General features: G+C 50.7%; 1 protein-coding gene across 1 annotated transcript; it reads right to left on the bottom strand.

Moving 5' to 3' along the window:
* Positions 1-15034: 15034 nt before the first annotated feature.
* On the bottom strand, positions 15035-15967 carry LOC134432653 (olfactory receptor 14C36-like). Its single transcript, XM_063181551.1, has one exon. It carries the CDS (start codon positions 15965-15967, stop codon positions 15035-15037), a length of 933 nt encoding a protein of 310 aa, XP_063037621.1.
* Between the last annotated feature and the right edge of the window lie 3606 nt (positions 15968-19573).

The raw sequence follows: 19573 nt of genomic DNA, 5'->3' as shown, positions 1-19573 counted from the left end.
GTTGATATCCATCTCTAAACAGGAAAACGTAAAAGGAAAAAACAGTTCTCTCTGCCTTCTTTTAAATATAGCATATTCACTTTGAATAGACTTTTGAAATGTGTCTAATTAACCACAGAAGAATTGAAAACATAAATTATTCCCAGGGGCTTTTATTGCTCAGGTGTTTTGAACATATGTTTATGAGCTTTTCTCACTGAATGACTGAAGAGCTCAAGAAAGCAGAGGCCTCAGGAGTGGTAAAATTCATCATCAACCTCAAAGTGGCTGAGGATCCATCTGCACCGCGGTCCCCAAAGTCATGCACAATTCCCTCTGGGACACCAGGGACATCTCCTACACTGGATGTGCTGCCCAAGTTTTTTTTTTTTTTGTTTTTTTGGTTTTTTTTTTTTTTTTGGTTTTCTGCCCAGCAACAGAGTTTTATCTCTTCACTGTCATGTACTATGACCGCAACGTGTCCATCTGCAAACCCCTGCACTACGGTACCCTCCTGGGCAGCAGAGCTCGTGGGCAGCAGCTGCCTGGGCCTGTGGCTTTCTCACTTCTCTGCTGCTCACGGCCAATACATTTTCCCTGCCCCTGTGCCATGGCAATGCCCTGGGCCAGCTCTTCTGTGAAATCCCACAGATCCTCAAGCTCTCCTGCTCCAAACATTATCTCAGGGAATTTGTCCTAATTGCTGTAAGTGTGTGTTTAAATTTCGGATGTTTTGTGTTCATTGTTTTCTCCTATGTTGAGATCCTCAGGGCTGTGCTGAGGATCCCCTCTGAGCAGGGATGGCACAAAGTCTTTTCCACCTGCCTCCCTCACCTGGCTGTGGTCTCCCTGTTCCTCAGCATTGCAGTGTTTGCTCACCTGAAGCCCCCCTCCATGTCCTCCCCATCCCTGGATCTGGCCCTGTCAGTTCTGTACTCGATGGTACCTCCAGCCCTGAACCCCCTCATCTACAGCCTGAGGAAGCAGGAGCTCAAGGCTGCAGTATGGAGACTGATGACTGGATTCTTTCAGGACCATTAAACTGCTGGTCAATTTCTGCACAACACTTGTAATAAAAGTCATCTTTGATAATTCTTGTTGGTGCAGTTGTGGTGATATTTTTTCTCTTGATTTAGGTATTCATATTGCCCACAAAGAAATGTCATTGTTTCTACCAATTCTCATTTTGTTTCTCTCAACCTTCCCTGTGGCCACAGACTGTGTCAATGAGGGGTGCACCCTCAGTGCTTTAAAGGAACTAAAGGATCTCCCAGCAGAGTTTTCTGCATAGATGCCCTTTTGTTGCCTTCTCTGGAGCTTCAGAAGCAGTGTGTGTGTGCAGAGCTGGGGGCAGATCAATGCTGGCCCAGTAGCTGTGCCAAGAAGCAGCAACAGCATTTGGTGTTGCCAGTGCTGCTGCCGTGGCCCTGCCCCGCTGCCCTGGTGGCCCTGGTGTTGCTGCAGGGCCTGAGTGCTCTCGGGGCTGGGCACAGTCCTGGGGGTGGCAGTGCCGGGGCTGCAGCAGGGACAGGCCATGGGCACTGCTGGGGCAGTGCTGATGCCTCAGGCCAGGCCCTGGGGACTCCGTGCTCCTTGCCCAGGCTCTCTCAAGAACATGCCCAGGCCAATGCTCAGCACAGAAACCCCCGTGAGGAGCCCCAGGCTGGCCGTTGGCAGGCTGGGGGCAAACAACATGGCTGGGGCTCTGCAAGGCCCCTGGGGGAGACGGGAAGGAGCAGCAGAGCAGGGGCTGATCCATCCCCACTGCACTGCACAGCCCAGGGCAGCGTCCCAGAGTGTCCTCATAGAGCTGCCAACAACATCCCTCCTCTGCAGTCCTGGCCTCTCCCCCAGCTCACACAGGTTCCCCATCCTTGCAGGCACAGACACGGCAGCACTGGCTCAGCAGCCCCTGATGGCATTGCACACAGCAGGGGGAGCACCCCATGCTGTTGGTGTGGGGACATGAACCTGAGGGAGCACAAATGCCATCAGCCCCTGGGCCCAACAAGGGTTGGAGAACACCAGGGAAACCACTCAGCTTTGTCCTGGCCTGTGCAGTCAGCCAGAAAGTTGGTTCCCATGAGCTGGGAGTTTCCTGTCCCACTGCAGACGCTGTTGCTCAGAGCCAGGGCTGCCTGGCAGCCAGCCCCAAACTGCCCTGAGCATTTTTTTTACTTCACCTTTGCTTTCTTTACTCTTCCTGCTACAAATTTCTTCTAATTGCCCACCCCAGGGTGCCCAGAACTTGACACAGCACTCGAGGTTCTGCCCAACCAGTGCCCCTAAGCACAGGGGAATAATTACTGCCCTGCTCCTGCTGGCCACACCATTCCTGATACAGGCCAGGAGCCACTGGCCTTCTTGGACACCTGGCACACTTCTGGCTCATGCCCAGCCAGCTCTCCATCAGTCCCTGCAGGTCCCTTTCTGCCTGGCTGCTGTCCAGCCACTCTGTCCCCAGCCCCTAGTGTTGTAGGGGTTGTTGTGGCCAAAGTGCAGGATCTGGCACTTGGACTTGTTAAACCACACCTTTTTGGATTTGGGCCCTGGATCCAGCCTGTCCAGGGTCCTGTGCAGAGCCCTCCTAACCTCCAGAAGATCAACACTCCCAGCCAACTTTGTGTCACCACGGTTCCATGAGGCTCCAGTCTGTCCCAATGATCTCCATGATTCCATGAGGCCTCCAAGTGTCACAATGGCCCTTAGGTTCCATGGGACCCCTTGGTGTCACAAAGTTCCTTGGATCCTTGAGTCCCGGAGTGTCACAATGGCGCTGTGGTTCCTCAGGGCCCTGCAGTGTCAGAGTGGATCCTTGGTTCCATGAGGTGAGACAGAGTAGAGATCCATTCTGAATTAGGTGAAGTGTCTAAGAGAAGTGAAAAGTCTGTGACGCCAAAGCTGAAAGAAAAGTCAGATGCCGGAGACAGTAAGACGACAGAGAAAGAAAAACAGAAATGACCACAAGGTCAATTTGCTCCCAACCTAAAAATTCCTTTGATAAAAGAGAACTGGCGATAAATGTCATGCAGAATGAATATGTATAAACCTATTGTGAAACTGTATGCATATGCACTTAGAAGAGAGATAAAAAGAGACCTGAAGTCTTCAGAAGTACACATGCTTTTTAGAGAAGCTTGCATCCGGCACGCATCGTAATAAAAGCATACCGAGCTTTACAACTTTTATAAAGTTGTGAACTTTCTTCTTTTCTCCGCAAAACAGAGGTCTGTCAGTGCAGCAACGCTCTCCTTAGTTCCACAGTGTCACAATGGCCTCTTGGTCCCAAGGGCCACCACAGTGTCAAACATGTTTCCTTCATTCCATGAGGCCCTGAGGAGCAGCCCTGGCCCCTTGCTTCCACGGGGCCCTGCAGTGTCACAACGGCCCCTCATGACACCAGGTTCTGCTCTGTCACAATGCTCTGCATGGTTCCACAAGGCCCTGCACGGTCACAGTAGCTTCTTGGTTCCATGAGGCCTCAGAGTGCCACAATGAATTCCTTGGTGCTTCAGTGTCACAATGGAGCCCTGGTGACACCAGATGCTGCAGTGTCACCAGGGACCCTTGGTTCCATGGGGCACCACAGTGTCACAATTGTTCCCTCAGTTCCCAGAATCCCTGCAATGGAACAATGGCGTCTTGATTCCATTTTCCCCAGGCTCTCCCAAGGTCTCCTTGGTTCCTCAGTGGCACAATGGCCCCTTGGTTCCACAAGGCCCTGCAGGGTCACAGGGGCCTCTGTGGTTCCACCAGGACCCACACTGTCACTATGGACTCCTTGCTTCCACTCAGCCCCACAGTGTCACAGTGGCCCCTTGGGCTCTGTACTGCCATGTCACACACAGTGTCACCATGGTCCTCTTAGTGCCACCAGGCTCTGTAGTGTCACAAGGGTCCCTTGCTTTGCCAGGGCCCTGCAGTGTCACAATCATTAGAGAATCAACCAGGCTGCAAAAGACCTTGGAGAGTATCAAGTCCAACCTGGGACCCAACACATCCTTGTTACCAAGGCCATGGCACTGAGTGTCTCATCTAGTCTTTCCTTTAACACTTCCAGGGATGGTGACTCACCCACCTCCCTGGGCAGCCCATTCCAATGCCCAGTTGTGTGGAGAATATTTCCTAATGTCCAGCCTAAATGTCTCCTGGTGCAGCTGAAGGCTGTGTCCTCTTGTCCTGTCACTGTTCCCTGGGAAAAGAGCCTGAATGCCACCTGGCTGCACCCTCCTGTCAGGGAGTTGTAGAGAGTGATGAGGTCTCCCCTGAACCTCCTCTTCTCCAGGATAAACAACCCCAGCTCCCTCAGCCGCTCCTCACAGGAGTTGTGTTCCAGACCCCTCCCCAGCCTTGTTGCCCTTCTCTGGACACGCTCCAACCCCTCCATGTCCTTCCTAAATTGGAGGGGCCCAGAACTGGACACAGCACTCGAGGTGCTGCCCAACCAGTGGTCAGCACAGGGGAAGAATCACTGCCCTGGTCCTGCTGGCCACACCATTCCTGATCCATAGGAGTGACGGAGGTTGTATGAGGGAAATGGTGGGGAGGTGGTGGGGACAAAGTGTTACTGATTGTCAGCCACGAAGGGTCTTGATTTTCATGTGTATTCAGACTGCATTAGAAGGGTCTGGAGGTCAATATCAATTGGACATGCTGATATCAACCTATGTACAGGAAAAGAAAACCAAATATGCATTGTTTTCAATATAGCAGATTCACTTTGAATACTCTTCTGAAATCTGTCTAATTAATCACAGAAGAATTGAAAACATAAATGATTCCCAGTGGTTTTTCCTGTTTGGGTATTTGAACAAATATTTATGAGCTTTGCTCACTGAATTCCTGAACTGAAAAGTTCATGAAATAAGAGGCCTTTGGAATAATAAAATTCGTCAGCAACCTCCAAGTGGCTGAGGATCCATCCCCATCAGAGCAGCAATGAACAGAAATGGGCACAGCTTTGTGGCTGCCCCAGCTTTGGCATGGACCCTGGGTCTGAAGCAGGAGCAGCTCTTGAGGGTCCCAAGGCTCTTGTGCTGCCCTGGGTAGATGGGATGGCAGCAGGGGCTGCAGAGCTCTCAGCACCTCAGCCCGAGGGGAGCAGGGCAGCCAGGGAGCCTCCTTTGGCCTTGGCCAAGCACCTTCCCCCATGCCTGGGGCTGAGTCCTGTGGCAGCTGCAGCTGCTGCTGTGCCCTTGCCAGGGGCTGAGGCCATGGGGCAGTGCCCAGAGCAGCCTGGTCTGAGCAGAGCTGTGGGGCCAGAGCTGTCTGGGCTGGGCTGGGGAGAGGCTCTTGGTGCTGCCCAGAGCTCAGGGCAGCTGGCAGAGCTTGCAGGGAGCTGGGCTGGGCTCAGAGAGCCTGGCCCAGAAACCATCAGTGTCCATCTCAGCCTGGCTGAGCGTGCAGGGGCCAAGAAGAGCAGCCCAGATTCTACAAGTTCTCTGTGTGGGAGCTGAGCTTGCGACCCCTTGAGCCCTCTGAAGTGCTGGGTCTGCACCTCCAGCTCCAGAGGAGATGTGACAGATGGGAGCAGAGACAAATAATTTCTGCTGGATTGTTTCTTGTTTTTGCTTATACATGTGACCTGGAGTCATGTGTAGATGAGGTGTTTTTCATCAGATAACACTGGGAGAGTGATAATAATATCATTTTTTAGCTGAAAATACTATTTCATGCATAATACACAATAAGAAAAAAAAGACACATAATTAGAAGAGCATCTGAATTTTTAAGATTCATTGATGTCCCAGCAGTCAAACCTCTGAAAATAATTTCCTCAGGGCTTCCTTGAGATGAGAGGTGACCAGCAGAGGCCAAAGCCTGCCAGAGCTCTGTCCCAGCAGCTTTTGTCTGGGAGAACCCTTGCATACAGGGAATTTTTCAGGGAGAGTATTAATTTTGGCCATGGGCACCTTGAAGGACGGACAGTTCTTTTCCATAGGAAGGAAAGCTCAGAGTCCCAGTTCTCCAGGTGCTGATGAGAGGCAGCCCTCAACATTCCAAGATCAGCTAGGCCTTTCAAGTGGCTCCTGGCAGGCCAAACCAGCCAGACCTGTTTCATGTTCCCTTTGGTTTCATGGCGCTCTGCTGTGTCACAATGTTCTCCTTGTTTCTGAAGTGTCACAATGGCCCCGTGCTTCCATGAGGCCCCCACAATGATGTCCTTGGTTCCATGAGACCCCACAGGGTCACAATGGTCCCTTGGATTCATGGGACCCCTGCAGGGTCACAATGGTCCCTTGGTTCATGAGATCCTGAAGTGTCACCATGGTTGCACAGAAAGGAAAGCACAGAGCCCCATTGTTTCAGGGGCTGATGAACGGCAGTTACCAGAGGCCAAGGCCAGCCAGATCTGTCTGTCCTGGCAGTATTCATCTGGAAGCAACAGAAAAAATATCTTGGATACAGTATCTAGGGTATACAGAATTTTTTGGGCCAGAATCCCAATTTTAGCCCATGAGCACCTGGATGAGAAGGCCATTTATTTCCCTCAGGAAGCAAAGGACAGAGCCCCAGTGTTTCCAGGGCAGATTGGAGGCGACCATGAGAGGCCAAACTGAGCCAGACCTGTCTGTCCTTGCAGCTTTTGTCTGGGAGAAACCCTTGCATGTAGGGAACTTTGGAGAACTACCAATTTTGTCCGGAGCTGTGAGCAGAGACTGCAGGAGCCGGGCTTGTCCAGCCTGGAGCAGGGAAGGCTGAGGGGTTCCTCATGCCAGCCTGGCAGTGCCAGTGAGGAGGGGATGGAGAACACAGAGCCAGGCTCTTCACAAGGGGGTCTGGTGGGAGACAAAAGTCAATGGGTGGAAGGGGACAGAGGGGAGATCAGCCAGAGTATGAGGAGATGAGTCAGGCCGGTTTCAGCATTTCCTCAACACCAAGAGCAGCCTGACCTCCCTTCTCCATCCACCACTGACAGCTTTTCAAATCAGGAATTGTTTGAGCTGTTCTGTCCACACTCCAGGACGAGAGTCCTGATACAAAAACTTAATTGTACTTATATCTATCAAAGAACCACGTTTGTGTGAAATAAATTTTAATATGGAAATCACTTGTGAATGATGGACTCATCGGACACTGCTGGGATGTTGCACATTGCTCAGGGAGGAGTTTGTAATTGTGTGATTGTTATTTTAATTGAGTGATTGTTATTAAATTGTATCCTGTTCAACTGTGGTCTTTTGGCTAGGTCCAATGTGGGCTGGAGGGAGCTCAGACTTGCACAAGGCAGCTCTGAGTGCCAGGGCTTGGATGGGGGAAATGGTGGAGTGGGCGTAGGGACAGAGTCTGATTGATTATCAGCCATGAAGGGTCATGAGTTTCATATCCATTAAAACTGGATCAGGAGGTACATGGATTCAGTGTCAATTGAAGATTGCACATGTAAATTTATTACTAGTGAAAAAAAAATTACAGGACCTAAAAAAATATTTTCTTGCTGTCTTTTTAATCTCAGGGTAGTCACATTGAATAGACTTCTGAAATCTGACTAATCAACCACAAAAGACTTGAACATTTAAATCAAATTATTCCCAGAGGCTTGGCTGGTTAAGGTGTTCTAAATTTTAATGAGCCCTGGGACACTGAATTCCTGCACTGAAGAGCTGAAGGCTGAACAAGCCTCTGGAGCAGTCAATTTCAGCAGCAGCCTCCAAGTTGCTGAGGATGTCAGCAGCCCCCACTGAGGCCATCCCTGCCCAGAGACCGTGGGGGAATGGGCAGACAAGGACAGCATCCCTGGGGCTGGGGCAGCACAACTCAGAGGCACCAGCGGCTCCAGCTGGGAAATGGAGTGTGGAATGTGGTTGGGAAAGCCCTGCCTGGGCTGTGGCAAGCAGGACAGACAAGCCCTGACTGCCATTCCCCAAAAAACTCCCTCAATGAGACATTTAAAAGGAATAACAGCTGTTTGTGTACTCTGAGTTGGATGTACTGGAGAAATACCAACAAGAGATTCTTAGTAGCTCAAAACAACTAAATAGTCTTTATTGCGAACTTTAGAAAAGCAGAGAAACTTTGGCAAAAGGTTTAATACAACATTCAATCAATTAAAAAAAAAAAAAACAAACTTCTCAAAGCAATAACTTGGCCCATTCAACTTCACAAATTCTAAGCCTTTTCAATGTAATGTTAATCAAAATTTGCAAGAAGAGAGAATTAGAAAGAGAGAAAGATATAAAAGATACAGAGGAGCACACACAGAGCTACCAACTCCTGGATTCCAGCACTGTTCAGATGGAAATCCATAAGGAGGTTGAGTCAAGATGTGTGCTTGCCTTGTGGTCAGCCTTCTATACCCTTTGCTCTTCATGGGCCCTTTCCCTAGATGGGACTTGGGCTCATTTGGTATCTCAGGAGCTGGGCTGGGGGCTGCAGAGGAGGCTGTGGAGCATTGCCTGTGCTGTGCCAGGGACTGGCAGACACTGCTGGGCTGGGATAGAGGCTCTTGGGGGATTGGGGTTACAGGGCAGGGCTGGGGTTCCAGGGCAGGGCAAGGCTGGATCTGCCCCTTCCTCTCCCACACATGAATTGTTTTCAGCCAACAATCTCCTCAAGTCTTTCCCAATAGGCAATGTTGGAGGTGGAATCCAAATTCTGGCCATGGGCACGTGGAGGAAGATGGACAGTTTTTTTCCATAGGAAGGAAAGCACAGAGCCCCAGTGTTTGGAAGGCAGGTGAGAGCCTCAATGGGCCAAGGCCAGCCAGACTTGTCAGTAATGGCAGATGTTGTCTGGGAGCAGTGTTTGAATATAGGGAATTTTGGAGGTGGAAGCCCAATCTCAGCCATGGGTTCCTGGAGAAACAGGACAGTTCTTTCCCAAAGGAAGGAGAGCACAGAGCCTTCCCCAGTGTTTTGTGGATAAAAGAGACTTGACCCTTGTGAAAACGCTGCCAGCCAGACATGTCCTGGCAATATTGCTATGGGAACAATCCCTGGATATAAGGAAATTTGCAGGTGAAATCCCAATTCTGGCCATGGGTGTCTGGAGGAGGACAGTTCTTTTCCATTGGGAAGGAAAGCACGGAGCCCCAGTGTTTCAGTAGAAGATAAGAAGCGACCCTGAACATGGCAAGGTCAGTTGGACCAGTCAGGCAGTCCATGGGAGGCCAAACCAGTCAGACATGCTCTGTGTCCCCTTGATTTAAGAGGCCCCATAATGTCACAATGGTGTCTTGATTCCATGGGGTCCAGCAGTGTCATAATGGATCCTTGGTTCAGTGGAGTCACACAATGTCAAAGTGGCCCCCAGGTTCCAGAAGACCCCAAATGTCACAATGGTCCCAAGGATTCCATGAGGCCTTGCAGTGTCACAATGGTCTCTGTGGTTCCCCAGGCCCCACAATAACATGTGATTCTTCTGTTCCATGAACCCTGAATGTCACAATGGAACTTTTGACCTTGGGGGTTTGCAGTGTCACAATGGTCTCCTTTGGCTCAAGAGTGTCACAATGGACGATTGATGACAGGAGGCCACTCTGTGTCACCCTGGAGCTTTGGTTCCATGCAGCCCTGCAGTGTCACAATGAACCCTTGGTTCAATGAGGTTCCACAATGTCACCATGACCCCTCAGATCCATGCAGCCCTGCAGTGTCACAATGGTCTCATTTGGCTTCACAGTGTCACAATGGACCACTGATGACACGAGTCCTCCCAATGTCACAATGGCCCTTTGGTTCCATGAGCCCATGAAGTCTCTTAATAGTGTCTACATGGTTCCATGAGGCCTTGCAACATCACAATGGACCTTGGGATCCATAGGGTCTCACAGTGTCACAATGGCCCCTTGGTTCAATGACCCCAAAGTGTCATAATGGTCTCCAAAATTCCATGAGGTCCGGCGGTGTCACAATGGTCCCTTGGTTTCATGGGGTCCATCAGTGTCACAAGGATCCCTACATTCCATGGAGCCACAGTGTCAGTACGGTCCCCTTCGTTCCGTGAGGCCCAGCAATGTCACAGTGCTCTCCATGATTCCATGAGGCCCTACTGTGTCACAATGGTCCCTTGGTCTCACAGGGTCTCACAGTGTCACAATGGTATCTCGGTTTCACAGGGCTCCATAGGGTCACAATGGTCCCTTGGTCTCACAGGGCCCCACAGTGTCACATTGGCCCCATGGCCTCACAGGGTCCCACAGTGTCACAATGGTCCCTTGGTTCCATGGGCCCTGTGCTGCTGCATTCCCCCCTCCCCTTCTCAGGCCGCCCTGCCAGCTGAGAAATGCTCCTTGGGCCTCGGCCTTGGCCAACAGCCCCTGGGCTCAGCTCCTCTGCAGCTCATCACAAGCACTGTCTGCTCCAGGCACTGCTGCTTCCCAACCAGCTCCTGCTTTCTCTAGGAGCAGCCCTGGGATCTGTTTTTGTTCTCTCACTGGCACAACATCCCTGTTCTCACACTGCCAAAGAAAGCTGTTGATGCTGAGTGTGACCAGGATGAACCATTGCTGGGACTGAAGCCCCTCTCTTGGGGCCCTACAAACAGCACTCCAAAATGAGCCCTTGGAGCTCTCCTGGGCCAGCGACTCCCTCTGAGTGGGGCCTCTCCCAGCCAGGAACTCTCCCATTTGCTGCCCTCGGGGATACCCAACAACGACAGAGCCTGGGTCAATCCCCCCCATTCCTTCAGGCTCAACCCTTGGCCCACTGGGAAGATGCCAAAGGATCCACAGGGAGCATTTCCTGCCCTCAGGGGAATTTTTCACAGGTGCCTTGCACTGACTCTTTGTGTCTGTGTGCACACAGGAGTGCTTGTGCTGGGGAAATGTGGCAGAAATGCTGCTCTCTGAAAGGTTTGAGTTCCTTGGATATCTGAGTCAGTCAGGCCTGTAGGTAAGGTGAAGTCAACAAGGTCTAAGTGAAGTTAAATGCTGCTAAGAGTTGGTCTTTTGTGAAGTTGTTATGTTTATTATAAGTGTAGTTAAATATTGTTAACTGTTATTCCTTTGTTGAAATTGCTAAGACAAAGGTTTTAAATTAGGTTAAGTGCTGTGCTTTTGCTAAACTGCAAAGTTTAAGGTAGAAGTTAAGGTCGAGTTCTAAGTTAAGTCCTGTCAAGTTTGAGCTCTTTTAAGCTTTTGGGCTGTATTTCTTTTATCCTTGCCCTCATTGTCCTTGTGTCTCTCACACACACACAGGGACAGTTCTCGGTTCATTTCTGTTTTGATGGCCTGGATTTTGCTTGGTTTTGTTATTGCTTTGTTTCCTTGCTGTGCCTGAAGTGTCCAGTCAGGAGCAGAGTGACTCTCTCCAAGGAACTTGTGCTGCTGTCCCTTAATATGAAATCTAGTTTTTGCTGCTCCCTTGCTGGGGATTTTTTCAGCACTCTCAAGGCCTCGTTGGTACCAGGGTGAAGGAGCCCTGGCCCAGGCTCTGGCCCTGGGGGACATGGGGACGCTGCCAGGGGGTCCCTGTCCCCCTGTGCCACCCCCAGGACCCCGGCCCCCCATCCCCATGTCAGGCTCTGGGGTTGATCTCGTGGAACATCCTCTGGGGGAGGCTGCGGGGCCGGGGACAGGGGGACCTGGGGGGACAGGGGACCCCCTGTGCACAAGCAGGGTTGGACTGCTCTCGGGGGAACTGTGAGGGGGGCTGGGGCAGAGTGACCTCCCCAGTGAGCTCACACAGCCCCTGTGATGTCACAGAGTCATCTCTGTGATATGACACAGCCCCCCTATGATATCACACAACCACCTGTGATGTCACATGCCATGCTGGAATGTCAGAAAGCTCACTTGTGATGTCACAGAGCCTTCCCTGGCACATCACTCTGTGATGTCGTACAGCTGTGATGTAAGGACATAGAAGACTCTGTGATGTCACCCAGGCTGCACCTGCAGCTTTCAGGCTCCAACTCCCACCTGCTTTCCTTGCAGGAACTGCCCGAGACACAGAGGGATGTTCATTTATTCTCAGCCAACAAAGCCAAGGGAAGGCACACCTCCATTAAATGCAAAAGTCATTGTTCTCCTCGGCTCTGCCCTTCACTTGATCCCCACAACCTCTCCTATTTCTTTCATCCCTCCTTTACCAGGGACTTTGTGGGACAAGGGAGCTCTGCTCTGGCTATGGAGGAAGTTCCAAGTGCAGCCACTGGAGTGGGAATCACAACTCATCAGATACCTGTAATTTGAGGGACCAGGAACTTGTGAGACTCAGAGGCACAGAAAGGTTTCTCTTCATGGCACACATAAAATATGTGAACATGATAAAATTTAATAAACATCAAAAAACTTTCCTGAACTCTTTGTGACATTCCAGCAATATCTGACATATCCACCATCCACAAGGGATTGCCATAAAGGAAGAATTTTAGACAAAGACATAGGAAGAAGTGAAAGAAAATATATAAACACCACTAAGATGTGTCTAAGGAGTTATTTAAACTTCTGGAAGATTGGGCAACTCCCTGAAGCTCAGGGCATAGAGCCAGTAAAGGGAGATGCATTGGAATGACAAGAGAACAGCTGTGGGAGGGAGTCTGGGAGCAAGGGGAAGGTCATAGATACAGCTGGCCTAACTGAAGAGGTATCCTTAGACATGGCCATTTAAAGAGGACAGCTGGAAACACCTGAAGGAAGAGAGTTGTGAAATATTACACTTAAAGTTGGGGGCAAAGGTCGAGGAGTAGCTGATTATTTATACTCCTGCCATCAGAAGAAGAATCCAGTAGATCAGGAAATCCTGTTCCTGGTGGGAAAACATTTTCATTTCTCAAAAGTACCCAAGTGACCCAGATAAAAAAAGATTTCCTTGTATATTATGAAAGAAACAGGTATTAAAACCTATGCCCCCTTCCAGGCAGATAGAGTTGTGTCCCCCTGAACAGGCAGTGCCACTGGTGCCCCGAGGTGCCCAGCTGGAATTGGATCTCTCAGAGAGCACCTGAGGAAGAGCAGAGCACCTTGCAAGCTACAGGTCCCTGACAGCCCTACAGGGCTCCTGTCCCATCAACATCTGCTCTGCTCCAGTCTGAAACAGGGCCCAGCATGGTGCTGGGATCATCAGAGAGCTGAGGTGTGTGCTGGAATTCAATGTCCTCCCCATCCCTCAGCAGCCCTGCGTTTCCCGCCTGCAGCCTTTGTCTCCAGCACAGCCATGGAGGCTCTTTGAGCTCTGGACTGTTCCTGTAGCCTCCAAGGACAGCTGAGCTCTGCCTTTGGCACAGTCAGGCCTGGCCAGTGCAGGCCGTGCTCAGCAATTGCTTGTTTGTGCCTGGCCTTGCTGTCAGCCCCGGCAGCGGCTGCGTGGCCCCTTTGTGGCCCTGTGCTGGCCCAGCCATGGTGATGCAGCCCATGTGCAGGCCCAGCGCAGGCCAGGAGCATTGTGGCTGTGAACGGCCCCTGTGCTGTGGTGCCCACAGTAGCCTTGGGGCTCTGTGCCCCATGGCCTCCCTGCTGGGCAGCCTCTGCCAGCTCCTCCAGAGCCCCTGGCACCTGTGGGGCTGCACAGACAGCCCTGCCCCTGGGCTCTACCAGTCTCGGGGCCAGCAGAGAGGCAGCCAGGGCTGGCCATGGCTGGGAACAGGCCCTGAGCCCTGCAGGAGGATGGAGCTGGGCCACAGCCAAACTCAGCCCAGGCCAAAACTGGGCTCAGCAGCCAGGGCTGCCAAGGGCTGGGCACGGAGGCTGGCGCAGCACTTGTAGGATGATCCTGCTGCCCAAGGGATGTTCCCATGGGGCCAAGTCAGGAACTGTAATGGGGAGTGGGGCCAGAGAGGAAAGGGCAAACAGGGATGGGCTGTTTGCAGGGCAGGGAACAAGGCTGCGTAATAGGAAGAAATTTGTAGCAGGAAGAGTAAAGAAAGCAAAGGTGAAGCAAAGGAAATGCTCAGGGCAGTTTGGGGCTGGCTGCCAGGTAGCCCTGGCTCTGAGCAACAGCGTCTGCAGTGGGACAGGAAACTCCCAGCTCATGGGAACAAACTTTCTGGCTGACTGCACAGGCCAGGACAAAGCTGAGTGCTTTCCGTGGTGTTCCCCAGCCCTTGCTGGCCCCAGGGGCTGATGGCTTTTGTGCTCCCTCATATTCATGTCCCCATAGCAACAGCCTGGGGCTCCTCACAGGGCTTTTCTATGCTGAGCATTGGCCTGGGCATGTTCTTGAGAGAGCCTGGGCAAGGAGCATGGAGCCCGCAAATCCCTGGCCTGGGGTGTCAGCACTGCCCCAGCAGTGCCCATGACCTGTCCCTGCTGCAGCCACGGCACTACCACCCCCAGGGCTGTGCCCGGCCCCAAGAGCATTCAGGCCCTGCAGCAACACCAGGGCCACCAGGGCAGCGGGGCAGGGCCACGGCAGCAGCACTGGCAACACCAAGAGCTGCTGCTGCTGGGCACAGCTACTGGGCCAGCATTGATCTGTCCCCAGCTCTGCACACAGACATTGCTGCTGCAGCTCCAGAGAGGGCAACAAAAGGGCTTCTCTGCACAAAACTCTGCTGGGAGATCCTTTACTTCCTTTAAAGCCATCAAGAGTGCAGCCCCTCATTGAAATAGTTGGTGGCTGCAGGGTAGGTGGAGAGTAGCAAAATGAGAAATTGTACAAACAATGACATTTCTTTGTGGACAAAACAGAGGGGCTTTACAGCTAGCTTGCAAGCAAAGATGAGTTAATAGAAGAAATAACAGTTAGTGATTTTAGAGTATATTCATAGCAAGGAAGAAAACAAGGCAGTCACCATGGGAACAGATTAGTAAAGATTAATGAAAATTTTTGTAAGCTAGACTATGTGCATAAGTAGATGTTTATATGTACCCTATTAAATTTCTGTGAAATTTTGCCAATTATATTGACAGTAATAGCTTTGCATCAATGATTAAAAAAAGTTATTGTGATGTAATTCATGACTTAAGATCACTCTTTTTAAAAAATATATTAACTACAGAACATGCAAAATAAAAATGTTTTCTTCTTTGACCCTAATCACGTGTGTGTAGGTCATGTCCAACCAAAGAGTATCAGACAATATTATTAAATTAAATCAAAGAACTTTCAAAATGTAATAAGAAGTATCAAAGATGATGTTTATTACAAGTGATTTGCAGAAACTGGCCAGCAGTTTAATGGTCCTGAAAGCATCCAGTCATCAGTCTCCATACTGCAGCCTTGAGCTCCTGCTTCCTCAGGCTGTAGATGAGGGGGTTCAGGGCTGGAGGCACCACCGAGTACAGAACTGACAGGGCCAGATCCAGGGATGGGGAGGACATGGAGGGGGGCTTCAGGTGAGCAAAGAGAATAGTGCTGAGGAACATGGAGATCACAGCCAGGTGAGGGAGGCAGGTGGAAAAGGCTTTGTGCTGTCCCTGCTCAGAGGGGATCCTCAGCACAGCCCTGAAGATCTGCACATAGGAGAAAACAATGAATATGAAACAACCCAAACCTAAACAGGAACTACCAACAATGAGCCCCAGTTTCCTGAGTTTGGACTGTGAGCAGGAGAGCTTGAGGATCTGTGGGATTTCACAGAAGAACTGATCCAGGGCATTGCCATGGCACAGGGGCAGGGAAAATGTATTGGCCATGAGTAGCAGAGCATTGAGAAAGGCGCTGGCCCAGGCAGCTGCTGCCATGTGGGCACAAGCTCTGCTGCCCAGGAGGGCTGGGTAGTGCAGGGGTTTGCAGATGGACACGTAGCGGTCATAGCACATGATGGTCAGGAGAGCAAGCTCTGTTCCCAGGAAGAAGATAATCAGAAAAACCTGTGCAGCACATCCTTTGTAGGAGATGTTCCTGGTGTCCCAGAGGGAATTATACATGGCTTTTGGGACAGTGGTGCAGATGGAGCCCAGGTCGCTGAGGGCCAGGTTGAGCAGGAAGAAGAACATGGGCGTGTGCAGGTGGTGGCCGCAGGCTACAGCGCTGATGATGAGGCCATTGCCCAGGAGGGCAGCCAGGGAGATGCCCAGCAAGAGACAGAAGTGCAGCAGCTGACGCCGCCACGTGTCTGCCAATGCCAGCAAGAGGAAGTGCCTGATGGAGCTGCTGTTGGACATTTGCTGTTGCTGAACATGGGTGAGAGGAGTTACCTGTAACCAAAATCAAAGCCATTTCTGATACACCCTTCCCTGGAACACACACAGAGCTTTTGGTATTCAGGTGTTCTGTGGCTTTCTTTTAAAGCTCCCCCCGTGTCTTTCCTGCTATTCTTAAGTATCAGAAAACCTCAGCTTTTCTCCAGCCCTCTGGAAGAGCAGAGTGAATTCCCTGAGGCAAGATTAAGAGTAGAGACTGAGGGGAAATGGTCTCTAACTTCATTTTGTTTGGAGTTTCTCTGGCTTTCTCTTTTCTCACATGGAGGATTTGCACACTCCCATGTTGCTCTAAAAAACCCCCAGATGCTGGTGAGAGCAGATGGATCCACCGCAGTCCAGCTCCACACTTGTAGCCAAGGGCTCACGTTGCTCATTTCACCAACCCAGCAGCATTTTCAGTGTCACAACACTTCTGCCTTTCCCCATCAATCTTACAACTCAGAGATGCTCTAGGACAGGTTTTCACCCTATATTGAAGCTCCCAGCTTGGACTGAAATCACAGAATGACTTGCAAGAGTCCTTATGATGGCATTGGATTGAGGGAGATGCAGCTCCTTACCTGGCTGCACTGAAAGCATTGCCCAGAGCCAGGCACTGGGGACAGTGTCACCCTGAGCCAGCTGTGCCCCCTGCCAGAGCCCCCAGTACTGGGCAGCTGCTCCCAGCCCTGTCCTCTGCAGAGGGAACAGGGCCCAGGGTTGCAGAGCTGCCCCATGGCTCTGCTGCAGCTCTGCCTGCACAGGAGGGGCTGCATGCCTTTGAGCCCCGGCCCTGAGGGCAGAGGCTTGGCTGGGGGCACAGGAGGAAGGGGACTTATTCAGAGGGAGGGGCTGCACTGGAGAGGATCTTGTGGACATCTCTGAACTCTCCCGGCCACAGCATTTCTGGGTTTTCTATTCTCTCATTCCCTGATCTTCTCTCTGCTTCCTGCAGATTTTCCTCCTGCAGGTGTTTCCCTGTGCCTGATCTCTCCCTGCCAGCACTCACAGAGCCCAAATCTCTGTGCACTCTCCTTGGCCTGACAGAACCTTGCCTGTTTGCAGGGCACTGGCTGGGGGCAGGTTCTGTTTGCAGCTTGGAGAAAGGACAGCTCAGACTGAGCCTGATGGGTCCAGCAAAGGTGATGTTGGTGCTGTCCATGGGCAGAGGGGCTGTAAGGAAATTACAGATCTCCTACTGATCACTAAAAGGTACAGTTTGCATTGTCTCAGGCACTTGTCAAAATTAATAATGAATAATTCATAATCAAACTTAAATATTTACCTCACCCTCCCTGCCATGGTCCAGTAGTAGGAAACTGAATACAAAGTCTTAGGAATTTACCTCATTTTTTACAAAGTCCTTGTCCTGGAAATATTCTATGACTGATCAGAAACACTCAGCATATCAGAGCTTCAAGAGCATTTCACCTACCCCACACCAGAAATATTCAGTTCTACTCACAGAGTCTGTAGGCATTGGGATGTCCCAGGTTTAGGAGATGGCTCCAGGAGCAGCAGCTGCATTTTCCTGCAGCCAGAGGTTCCTTTGCCAAGGGCTGGCAGTGATTCTGCCTCAGGCACTTCTCAGCATCTTCGCAGCCCTGACTGATTGAAGCTCTCTGTGCCTCTGTACTGTGCCCAGGGTGGCTGTAGGCAGAGCCTCAGCCCTGCTGGGCTGGCAGAAGAGCTGCTCCTCAATAGAAATGTGCTTTTGAAGCTCTTCTTGGTTACCAGGATCTGCCTCTGTGCCACCCTGAACTCAGCAGCACAGACACAGCACCAGGACTTTAATGAGCCTCTGGGGCTTTCTGCTCAGGCCCTGAACATCAGTCCCTGAGAGGGAGCTGAAGAAACCTCTCCAGAACTCCTAGGCAGAATCCAACTCCAAAGTTTCTTGGACTTTTAATGGGTCCCACTGAGGAACACGACTGAGCAAGTGTCCCCAGGCCCCAGGCAAAGCAGAGAACTGGAGGCAGTGATGACCGATGGGACCTAAGACAAGCCAAGTCTTGCTGACCTGGGACACAGCAGGGTCTGTGCAACCAAGGGCTGGGAGGAGACACCTTGTCCTAAGGCCCTGGGGCCTCCTGGCACAGCCCCAGCCAGGCTGGGCACTGTCAGCCCCTTGTCCTGCCCTCAGCATCCTCCCCTAGCCCACATCCCAGTGGCCTCAAGGATGTGCTGGAAGAAGTCCCTGGGGAGCCTTGCTCAGGAATGGCCCTGAGGGCTCCCTAATGTTCCCAGGGACTGCAGGTTTTTCCCAGGACTTTGGGTTTGGCTTTTTTCTTAGAGTCTGTGAGAGTTTTGTGCAATCATGGTCTCCAATTATCTGCTTTAATTAGTCCCTGGAGAGCCTTTGTCAGTAACAACACTCAGTGGGGCTCATTACTACTTCGAGGTACTTCAGTTATTTGAATGTACTTGGTGTTTCCCTTTTGATACACACTCTGTGAGAAGTTTGTGCAATCATGGCCCCAATTCTCTGCTTTAATGAGTCCCTTGAGAGCTTCATACCGACACTCAGTGGGGCTCATTAATGCTGTGAGATACTCAAGGTTTTTAAGGTACTTTATGGATTTAAGAATACTTTTACGTACTTTTAAGGATTTTCCTTCCCACACTGAGTCTCTGAGAGGATTTTGTGCCATCCTGGCTTCCAATTCTCTCGTCCAAGGAGTCCATGAAAAGCCTGTGTTGGGTATCTTCCCCCTTTCTGTTTTACAACAAAGATGGAACTGAAAGAATTTTTTAAGACTTTCTAAAACCATTCAAACAAACATGGGACAATTAACAATACAATAACAACAACCACTAAGAGAATTATTAGTCTTTTTGTCGTCACCGCAACTGTTTTAGTAAACATCCTCCAACCATTTAGTCCTCAGGATTGGAAGAGATTATTGAACCAGTCTTTGTTTTCCACTTGAAGCTTCTTGAACTGTTCCTTCAGAATTTGAATGCTCTTGTGGATTGACTCGCTGTGGCTGGAGAGGTTCATACAACACATGCCCTCAGAATCTACATGGGAATGCCCATGTGCCCAGAGTAAAAATTCTATTGCTGTTCTGCAAGGTGGTCTGTCTGATGGTCTCTATGTCTGAGAGCAGGCCACTCAATGTGAGGGAGGTAGCATTGGTTTGCATACTTAACAGGCACCCAGGATGGTCAATTTGTCCTAAAGCTTTAGCTGCAACCACCCAAGGTAGCTCAAATTGGGGTTGCTACCATCCGATACCTGGATTAAAGTTTTCAAAGCCATCTCTTTGATATCATCCCATACTTCTCTGAGGGTACCTGCTGCTTGATCATCTGGTGGGCTGTGTTGTCCTTCTCCATCTGGATGGTTGATTGTCAATTCCACCCTTGCCTCATTATTAGCACAGTTTGCTATTAATTGATTTATTAAACACTTCCATCCCCCTTCCCACAGGGTGTATTCTGTAGGTGACAACAACATGGTCATAATATATTTTAAATCATAGGGGGTTAAGACATGTGCTGTAAACATGGCCCTCATTAGGCCATTAAAACAAGGTAAATCCCTCTTATGGTCTTTAGCTGCCCTACACAGATCCTTGATTTCCC

The sequence above is a fragment of the Melospiza melodia genome (assembly GCF_035770615.1).
Source record: "Melospiza melodia melodia isolate bMelMel2 chromosome 7 unlocalized genomic scaffold, bMelMel2.pri SUPER_7_unloc_1, whole genome shotgun sequence".
Taxonomy (NCBI): Eukaryota; Metazoa; Chordata; class Aves; order Passeriformes; family Passerellidae; genus Melospiza; species Melospiza melodia.
The sequence above is the reverse complement of the archived record's forward strand: the minus strand, read 5'-3'. Positions and strand labels throughout refer to the sequence as shown.